We start from the raw sequence: 10,688 nt of genomic DNA, 5'->3' as shown, positions 1-10,688 counted from the left end.
TATGTCGTCCAAAATGTGAACAAAAAGTCATAGGTTAATATGTCGTCCAAAATTTGACTAAAAGGTCATAGGTTAGTATGTTGTCCAAAATGCGACAAAAATGTTGTATGTCGTCCAAAATGCGACAAAAAAGTGATAGTTTAGTATGTCGTCCAAAATGTGACAAAAATGTCATAATTTAGTATGTTGTCCAAATTTGACAAAATGTCATAGGTTAGTATGTTGTCCAAAATGTGATAAAAAATCATAATTTAGTATGTCGTCCAAAATTTGATAAAAAGTCATAGTTTAGTATGTCGCCCAAAAATGTCATAGTTAAGTATGTCGCACAAAATGTCAAAAATGTCATAGTTTAGTATGTCGCCCAAAAATGTCAAAAAAAAAATGCCGTAAGTAGTTTAGTATGTCAGTCCAAAATGTGACAAAATGTCATAGTTTAGTATGTCGGCCCAAAAATGTGACAAAATGTCATAGTTTAGTATGTCGTCCAAAAATGTCAAAAAATGTCATAGTTTAGTATGTCGTCCAAAATGTGACAAAAAAGTCATAGTATAGTATGTCGTCCAAAATGCGACAAAAATGTCATAGTTTAGTATGTCGTCCAAAATGCGACAAAAAAGTCATAGTTTAGTCTGTCGTCCAAAATGTGACAAAAAAGTCATAGTTTAGTATGTCGTCCAAAATGTGACCCATTTTGGACGACATACTAAACTAAGACATTTTTGTCATATTTTGGACGACATACTAAACTATGACATTTTACTGTAAGACCTGAGTGGTATGGTTGCGTAGTTTTAAGTAGGTCTTGACTATGTATAAAAATGTCAGTCTATTTTAAAGGGTGATTCCACAAAAATACTACTTTGTCTAAATACTTCAAGTTTTAAAGGTTCAATCCACCCAAATGTTACTCCTTTACCAGCAAAGTCCTGCACACGACGACATCGGCAGCAAGAACAGCAGACACGCTCAAAATTTCGCCACAGAGTTTTCTCGTTTTTTTTTTACCATTTTCTGTAAAGCCAAGAATAGAGCAGCACTTTAACACCAATAAAATACAGTTAAATCATTTTTCTTCCTCATTTTGAACTTCTTCAGCTCAGTGTACTGACGTGTTTTAATAAAAATATCCAGAGCTCTGGTCAAACAGCAGCTACTGTGTTCAAATATTGGCACAGGTTATTTTAGTCTACACTTTGTCCCAGACTCCTCCCTGTTTTTATAAACGTCTATGCTGTCACATCTAATTCGCTAGCAGACCACGCCTCCCTGCACTGCTCAGCTCACCTTTTTGGCATTTATCTAAATCAGGCATTCAGGCAAATTCACTTCAGTGGCACTAAGTACGTTCTCCCCTCTCTTTTATTATGTACTTTATTAACAGCAGTCAATAACACAACTCTATTAAAAAAAAGCCATTTGCATAAAAACGTCATCATTAGTGCAAAGAAAAGAAAAAAAGAGAAAAAAAATCATCATAGTCATTTACATTCAGCGAAGAAATACAAGTGCACAACAACCAAAACGAATGTGAACGTCTGAGTAAAAGGAAATGGTCCACGGACTCAAAGGCTGATCCAGGACCAGCTGTTAGACATACATGTGTGTGTGTGTGTGTAATTCCACCTGTTAACAATGTATCTGACGAGGGTGAGCGAAGGTCACTTTTTTTAACTATTCAACACTGATACAAACTTTCAAAGGGTTAAAACTGTGATTGTGTTTTCAGTCCGCGCAGCTTCAGTTTGGCACAGAAAAAAAAGAAGGAAATAATGCCCCTGTCCAACTAGAAACTACAAGAAGAAGAAGAAGAAGAAGAAGAAGAAGAAGGACACAAAGCTACTCTGTTTCAGAGCAGCCTCATCTTTTCATGATTCACAAAACAATTCAATACGTACGCTTCACTTCAAGTCTGAGAATTCAAAATCAACATTTTACAAAAACTTGCACATGGTCAGTCGTCACAAAAACAGTTATGGGATTTTGTTGTTGTTTCGTTATCATGCTGGTTTAATGTCGAGTGGAATTATATATAAGTGTGTTTGTCTTTTCTGGTCGTGATGATGATGATGATGATGAGGGAGAGAAACGGTGGGAGACGAGGGTAATGAAATGTGTGCTTAGAAAAAAGGGGAGGGGCTTAAAGGGGCTTGTTTCATGTCCTGATTTTGAAAAGCATTTTGAAGCTTTTTAACTTTTGGATTGTTAAGAACTTGGCAGACATTTGCAGCTCACACTCATGACGCCCGTGATGAAGGTCATCTCTCTTTCTAAAATGTGAGTGTTTCACTGATGGTCGTCGTCATTAAAGTCACAGGTGGACTGGACAGTGACTGGTGCGGCCGCCGGACCTCCAGCTGTCTCACTGCACACGGGAGAAGACGAGAATCCGTCTCACAGTCCACACCGGGCGCCTCTGAGAGTCGGAGCGTGATTGTGTGTGAGCAGCTTTGGCTCCATGGAAATTGGGCTCCGGTCCTCAGCTTCTAAAAACTCACTTTCCTTTCCTTCCTCACTCTCACCATAGGTCTGATTTTAGGTCTAAAGGTCTATAGGTCTAAAGGTCTATAGGTCTATAGGTCTAAAGGTCTAAAGGTCTAGATTCACTGGGGATTCAACGCGGTCCTGTTTGTTTCAAGTAAACAGAGTTGATTTAAAGTGGGTTGTACTCCAGTATTGGACTGATAAGTAATTTAGCTCCTTCATGTCAAGAGTCCAGCGTCCTCTGCTCATTTCCCTTTGTTTGCCAGATTATTTTGTGAGTTTACGTAACAATGGGATTAGATTTTTTTCGTCCAGTTTTTGTGGTCACGATTCTGGCTCATCCTCTGAAGAGGCAGAGGAAAAAAGAGGGAAAGACAATGGATGACTGAGAGGATGAAGGGAAACAGAGAGAGGGAGAGAGCCATGTTTGGGCAGGTGTCATGTGCTCCTGCCTCGTGGTGACGGACGGAGGCTGCTGAGGTTCATTTCTCTCTGTAGAACAGCAGGTACATCTTCAGAGGCTCGGGCAGCGGCAGAGCCAGTATCCGCTCCCTCAGGACGTTCACGGCCGGCTGAGGTCGCAGCAGCTCCCCGGTCTCCTTCTCCTCCTCCTCCTCCTCCTCCTCCTCCTCCTCCTCCTCCTCGTCCACCTCCTCCACCGGCTCCTCCTCTTCCATGACCACTCCCCTCGTCACCCTGCCGCTGCCTCTCATGTGCTGCCGGGCCTCCCTCTCCTCCGCCGCCACCGTGGCCTCCTCCTCGTCCGCCGCTCTCCCGCCCTGGTTGTTGTTGCTGTCCAGCGACGCCACCACCTGGATGTTGCAGTGGCGCCGGTGGACGCGCCGACGCTTGAAGCGCGGGCCGTACTTATGGAGGCCGGCCACCGACAGACCCCTGCCCACGCTGAAGGAGGAGCCTCTGCCGCGCGACTGGCCGTCCCCGCCGTCTGTGGTCACCCTGAGGGTGTGACGGATGCAGATGCGAGCCAGTTCCTGTAACGTCCGCACCTCGTACCTGGCTGCAAACGTGAAAAACCATTCATGAGGATTCACTACTTTTGAATCAAGTCTTCTGCTGCTAGAACACGGCGAACTGTGTGAGACACAAAGCTGATATTTGCACATGTTCCTGTGAGACGTTGTGTGCTGCACTCACGCAGTGGGACGGTCTTGGGTTTTCCGTTGGTGCTGTGTTTGGGCAGCACCAGAGGGGCGAAGGACACCGAGATGATCTTCTTGGTCTCCCAGCTGCTCACGCCTGTCCGGGTGATCTTGGTCAACTGCACAGAACACAGCAGGAAGAAGACACGTTTGTTTGTTTGTTTGTTTTAAATGTGCAGACACTTTCACACTGTGACATGTTCTTCTATTTGACTGAGCTGAATGCAATCACACATCAATCACAAACTTATGACACAGCCGCCGTGAACATCATCATTTAAGCCCAAAAAGAGACAATTTCCCAGAAATGAGGCTTATTTCACTTTCTTGAAAATCATTCTTTGAAGTGGAATCTGTCAGTCATCACTTTGTCCATTTGTGAAATGACTGTGGGTTTATCCAGGTTTATTCTCAGTTTCATTCCACGATAACTTCATATCTGATCCTTTAGTAGCATCCAAATGATTCACTTCATTAGTCTTCATACATAAATCTGAGTTTTGTCCAAACCACAACATTAAAATGTCCTCAAACACAAGAGATTCAGAAGCTGAAATCACAGAAACTGATTTAAAAAAACACTCAAACCATTTCATCTAAGACTAAGAGTCTGTGATTAATGAGCGTGTGTTGATTCTACAGCAAAACACTTTTTAAACCGGTGACTTAGTTTAGCCACGTTTACACCGAGCGGTTCAGGAACAGAGCCGGAACATTTGGCGTTGACGTACACATGTAATGGTACAGTATGGGAGGAGCTAGACCCAGGAAGAGTCAGCTGATTGGGCGACAGAAAAGCTTGATGTCTTGTGGAGACAAACAGCCGCAAACCGAGCAGGAAAAATGAGCCGCTGGACGTCCTCCATTTTTGTCCTTTGTGTCACGTACGAGGTCGTCGCTCGTTGGCGCTCGTCGCGATACGGCGTCTCGCTGACGCAGGACGCAGGACGCAGGACGCAGGACACAGGACGCAGGACGCCTACCGAGTAAACATACTATTCCAAACATGATGACCAACCTTGTCCTCCAGAGGCATCACCAAGATGCCTCCCACCTTCAGCAGGTTCTTCATGTAGTCCTTGTGCTCCTTCTGCACGCCGGCGCCGCAGTACACGCGGTCGTACTGACGGCTCTCTGGAGGAATCTCCAGACAGTTACCCATGACGAAGGACGGCTCGCAGAACTCAAATCTGAACAGAGACACGTGATCAACGCAGGCGGACGGAGCAAAAGGAAAAACACAAACCACGTCGGGAGACGTACTTGTCGAAGCTGTCGCTGGTTTTGATGAAGGAGTCGAGCTTCTGGTAAGCGTACTCGATCACGTCTGCGTGCAGCTCGATGCCGTGGTTCACCCCAGACGGTCCTGTGAACAGACCACAGTCCACTTTTAAATCACATGCATGCAAGTGTGTGAACAACCTACTCTCCTGCACCAAAGTCGAGAGAGAAACTCACAGCACACAGGAGGTGCTGGTCTCCTGCAGCTCCTGTGTGCGGTGATGTAAAAGCTCCAGTTGTCTCTGGGGGTTTTGGTGCAGGTGAGAGCACACGCTGGTCTGAACCTGTGGGTGGTGCTGGGCTCAGCAGAGACGAAACACATACCCAGAATGAGGCCGACCATGGTGCTGAGGTAGCCTGTCCCGCTGCCGAGGTTGAGGAAGGAGAGGCCAGGGTGGAGATCCAGAGCCTCCATTACCTCAGAGTAGATGCACGGAGCAGACAGGTGGATGTTCCCATGTCGCCACGCCAAGTCCTAACAGGCGCGGCAGAGGAGGAGCTTCTTTACCCCAAACACAAGCAAAACTCTGGGGTTTTTTAATGCATGTGTGCCGTGAGTGTCTTGACTGCACTCACCTTGTAGGCGTTGTCTCTGTATTCATCCAGGTAATAGTCGGCCCGGTCGATGGCTCTGAAAGCTCGCTCCACCAGGTCTGAGCGGATGTAGTAAGCCTGCTTCAGGTTGTCAATCAAATCGTCGTTGTCCTCACCAGTACTCACAGCTCCACCCATCCTGACTAGAAACAAAGACTAAGAACCTAAGAATAGGTTTTTGTCTCATTTTGTGACTTTGGAAGACAAAGTAAACAATGACAACTGACCCTGTGCCATCAGAACTTCAAAGCAGTGTTTTTAGCTTTTGACAGCACAAGCTTTTCTTTCTGAGCTGCATAGCAACACTTTGTTGGTGATTTTAATTTCTGTTTTTGGTCTGAAGTTTTAAAGTTGCGTGAAATTCAGGTCACTCTAGGATTTGAACTTGCACCCTCAGCGATAGAAGTCTTCTTCTGACAGAGCGAGCTCCTTCTCCTGCTGAGCTCATTTTGACTTTCTTGGTGTTCTTAACAATTTCTCCAAGATCACTGTGCTCCACTGTGCAGCCACCAACAGCACACTTGTCCCTCCGCGTTGACATAATACCGCTCTTCCTCCCTCGCCTGCACTCTTGCAGGGACAAGGTGGAGCTAAGGTGGAGCTAAGGTGGAGCTAAGGTGGAGCTACGGTGGAGCTACGGTGGAGCTACGGTGGAGCTCTCCAAGTAAACTTACTGGTGGGCGGTAACATTCTCTGTGAAATGCGCATGCTGCCGTCATAAGCGCAGGGAATTCAACATTGGGTGTTTTATCGCCTATACTTACACTAAGGGGAACCATGAAAACATGACTGAGTATTCTTTTTCCACACTTTTTTCCACACAAATATAAGTATTGTAATGGTTAAAAAGTTGATTTTGCATAATATGTCCCCTTTAAGTAACTTTATGACTCTCTGGACCAACTTCAGAGCCTAAATGAGCAGCAGCAGCAGCAGCAGCAGCAGCAGCAGCAGCGGCGGTGGCGGCAGCATTCAAACGCCTGCACCTCCTCCTGCCTGTGAGGAAACCTGATGGATGAGGAGGAGGAGGAGGAGGAGGAGGAGGAGGACGACGTGTCATTTCAACACAAAACCTCCTGCTGCTTCTTCACTGCATCACAACATCAGCACACGTCTTTCAATCACTTTAAAGAGAGTTTGGTGACACATTTATTCTGCTCTGTCCCACGAAAGACGATAACAAAGCAATAAAATCCAGACCATTTAACATCAACGCTATGATTCAACAGCTCCTATTACACGCTGACAATGTATCGGAGAAAAAAAAGACAATCACACGGTGTCGGCTTTATCAGCTCAATACAACTCATTCTTTTGGTCTATAAAATATCAGAAAAGCAGTTTGTTCTGTTTTCACATCAAAGATATTCAGATGACATCCGCTCATACTCATAATTAAGAAGTCAAAATCACACAATCCAGCCAAAAGCCAAAGCAATGACATCATATTGAATGAATCAATTCCTATCTGAATAAAAGACCATTAGAGTAACATTAGAAGGGCCTAGGATTAACTTTGACGTGACTCTCACTACACTGACAAGGACCATGTCGTGGAAAAGCGGCATTTGGGAACTTGCTCCTGCTCCTAGTATTTTAATCTGTTTATTCACATTTCCTTCATCGTTATCTGTCTGTAACTCTGTGTTTGTCCTTGACAGATCTGGCTCTTGAAAATGAGAGCCTGCGTCGTGTCTCAATGGAATAACCTGTATGAATAAAGGTTAAATAATATAGATAAACAAATAAATAAATAAATAAATTAAATGTCCAACAAGGCTGAAAAACCTTGATCAGTGTTTCTCAACCCTGGAAACGCTCAAAGGTCTCGTTTTTGTCCACAAATGAAAAGTCAGTTTTAAAGATTTCTTTGTTACAAACATTTAAGAAGCTGAAATATCAAAGAAAAAAAACTCAGATTGATTGATTATCAAATAGCTGATGCTTCATTTATTAATCAACTAATAGTCTGTGTGCGAGATATATACTCGCACTGTTAATATTTACTGTACATCATGTCAGTTTTAAGAATGACTGCTTCTTACTCTCCAAACCTGGCTGTTACCATGACAACAGCAGTGTTTCTAGTTTGTATTTTTATAAACCAAACATTAAGTCAAGGTTAACTGTGAGTTCTAGCAACAAAATCTATTTGAATAAGTTCATATTTTATTATTTTCTGAATAAAAGTAGAATACACACAGCTCATGTCCACTCCTTGTTTACACTGTAAATATCATACTGTATATATATATATATATATATATATATATATATATATATATATATATATATATATATATATATATATATATATGTACGTCGTCGACTTTTCTTATAGTCGTGTTGTTAATGTCTTTGATCTTTACTTTTATCTACTGTCTTTACTGCAACACCAATAACGGTCAAAACGATCTTATTACAACTTCACTAAAGTCAATATGAACTTTTCATAGCAAACATAAGTCAATTATTTAAGCTCACATTTGTTAAATCATCTGCCGGGCCAGATACTCATGCTGGCCCGGCCACGTTTGGTACCACGGGCCACCAATTGCTGACCACATGCTGAAAAACCTCATACATTAGCACAAACGACCTCAAGGGGGCACTAACGCACCGTTTACTGTCTCACTGTGGGGTAAACACACACTTCCTGCTAACGACGCTTTAGCATTTGCTAACACAGGTTATTATTATTTTCCACACACACACACACACACGTCCACAGTCACGCAGCTCACGCAGCTCGCGCAGCTCACCGCACTGTGCTGCGGTGTTTGTCTATGTGCGCCACTCAGGTGCTCCACACAAAAAAACAACATTCACGTCGAGCCAACGTTTTTTACCCCGAGCGCGGACAAGCGAGTCCACGGTCCACGCGCGGAGGAGCAGCGTCTGTCACGCAGCGGGGAAGGTCAACAGTGAAAAAGACAGGAAATGGACACGAAACACAGACACAGAAACCTGACGCAGCAAACTGCCGCTGCTGTACCTGAGGTTCCACGAGGTTCCACGAGGTTCTACGAGATTCCACGAGGTTCCACGAGGTTCTTCAGCCTGTGGTTGTTGTTATGAGCAGAGAAGAGCAGACACACACACACACACACACACACAGAGGGAGAATCAGCCACAAACTGCTGGATGTAAACATTCAGCCAGCTGACGCTGTGACGTCACAAGTGACGTACGTACGTACGTAACGTGGCGGCGGAGGAGGATGACCTACATTTATGAGGAGCATACAGTATTATAAGCGATGTTTCATTTAACGGTTAATCGATTAATCAAGTATTTGTTTGGTCCATAAAGTGTTTCAAACTTGGAAATGACGTCTTGTTTTTGTCCACAAACCAAAATGAATCTGTTTTAGTGATTTCTTTATTATATGGAGCAAAGACAAGAACTTATTATTGAAGTTAAATAAAATCATTGAAATGATTCAAATCTGTTATCAAATGAGCGACTATTCATTTAGTCATTGATCAAAGAAATAAATGAATCACAGCATCTTTGCAGCCCTAGAATCATTTGTTTTGGGGGGTTTTACACTTTTTCCATGCATTTTTATTTGCTATTGTCTTCACTGAAACACAAAAAAGAGAATAGAAAAATATAGAAAATGACCATCAAATATATTCATACACATAATTAAGAAAGTTTTTTTTAATATTCAGTAGTACAGTGTTCTCTGTTCTTAATTGTAATTAATTGTGATTCTTTGTTTTAATGTACTTTTGCTCTATTCCCATTATTTTATTGTGTGCTTTTATTATTTATTTTATGTGAAGCACTTGGATCAACATGCCGGGATTTTTAAAGGACTAGAAACACTTAAGAAACATGTATTGCTTGATGTCCTACACTCTCATATTTACATTACACAGGATTCATGTCAGTCAGTCATCATCTAACCGCTTTATCCTCCACCAGAGGGTCGCGGGGGGTGCTGTGCCAATCTCAGCTACATCGGGCGATAGGCGGGGTACACCCTGGACAGTTCGCCAGTCCATCGCAGGGCCACACACACAACTAGAGACAAACAACCATTCACTCTCACACTCACTCCTATGGTCAATTTAGAGTGTCCAATTCACCTAATCCCCACATTGCATGTTTTTGGACTGTGGGAGGAAGCCGGAGAACCCGGAGAGAACCCACGCACACACGGGGAGAACATGCAAACTCCATGCAGAAATGCCCTTGTTCCAACCGGGGCTTGAACCCGGGTCTTCTCGCTGCAAGGTGAGAGTGCTAACCACTACACCACCATGTGGCCCCCAAAGGATTCATGTAACAAAGAAAAATAAACAATAAATAAGAAGATATTAAATGAATAAATAAAGTTTAAAGTAGTTTCTCTCCATCAAATGAATTGAATCCCTTTATTACATGTATTACTTCATGTCAGTGTTGTACAGCAGAGTATTTACGTTTGTACTCATATTAAACAAGGGAGACGCTCCAAGAATAAATGAATATTCAGAATAATCAGCAGATGACCTGAGGCAGTTAAGTGTAAAGGAGAAAACAATGAAAAGTCATGGGTTCACAAATGTACTGTAAGTTTCACGAAGCATCCACTAGAGGTCAGTGCTGCTCAACTTAAGATCTACAACACGTGAACGGCACAATGACGTCCCCCATTTTGTTTACCACTTACTACTGTGTGTGTTTGTACCTGGTATTGCTCATGTTGTGGGGACGTGTGTGTCTTAGTGTCTGTTACGTAAATTACAACATTTTAAGGTGTTTTACAAGTTTATTAATCTTATAAATTGTTTCTCTGCATTTGACCCATCCTAGAATTAGGAGCAGTGGGCTGCCACACTGAGTAGCACCCGGGGAGCAATGGGGGTTGGGTACCTTGCTCAGGGGTACCCCAGCCCTTTCGACCTGGTGGGGAGTTGAACCGGCGACCTTCCAGTTACAAGCCAAGTTCCCTTTCCACTTGGCCACGGGCTATAAAGTTAGGCTGAAGTCTGAACCGGTTGTCTAAGGAGAATAGCTGCACAAAATGCATGATATTGGATCTATATGATAAATATTCAACACACACACACACACACAGAGAGAGAGAGAGAGAGACGAGCGTGTCCTTCTTGTCTATGTTTCTTTATTTGTGTTTTTCATAGAGAACATTTAAAATGGTTCATACTCCCACAATAA

At 43.3% G+C, this 10,688-nt stretch overlaps 1 protein-coding gene across 4 annotated transcripts; it reads right to left on the bottom strand.

The window, feature by feature from the left end:
• Positions 1-1,344: 1,344 nt before the first annotated feature.
• LOC122759979 (protein-L-isoaspartate O-methyltransferase domain-containing protein 2-like) lies at positions 1,345-8,714 on the bottom strand. Of its 4 annotated transcripts, none has more exons than XM_044015022.1 (7): positions 8,515-8,714; positions 5,502-5,683; positions 5,250-5,400; positions 4,908-5,010; positions 4,663-4,834; positions 3,640-3,763; positions 1,345-3,502 (listed from the first exon to the last, which is right to left on the bottom strand). In XM_044015022.1, the coding sequence occupies exons 2-7, from the start codon at positions 5,655-5,657 to the stop codon at positions 2,967-2,969; spliced, it is 1,242 nt and encodes a 413-aa protein (XP_043870957.1). In that variant the 5' UTR covers positions 5,658-5,683; positions 8,515-8,714; the 3' UTR covers positions 1,345-2,966. The 4 variants fall into 4 exon arrangements, with proteins under 4 accessions (XP_043870957.1, XP_043870956.1, XP_043870958.1 ...); XM_044015021.1 differs by having other exon boundaries at positions 5,502-5,662; XM_044015023.1 differs by lacking the exon at positions 8,515-8,714 and adding an exon at positions 8,369-8,508 and having other exon boundaries at positions 5,502-5,662.
• Between the last annotated feature and the right edge of the window lie 1,974 nt (positions 8,715-10,688).

The sequence above is a fragment of the Solea senegalensis genome, unplaced genomic scaffold (assembly GCF_019176455.1).
Source record: "Solea senegalensis isolate Sse05_10M unplaced genomic scaffold, IFAPA_SoseM_1 scf7180000012731, whole genome shotgun sequence".
Lineage (NCBI taxonomy): Eukaryota > Metazoa > Chordata > Actinopteri > Pleuronectiformes > Soleidae > Solea > Solea senegalensis.
The sequence above is the reverse complement of the archived record's forward strand: the minus strand, read 5'-3'. Positions and strand labels throughout refer to the sequence as shown.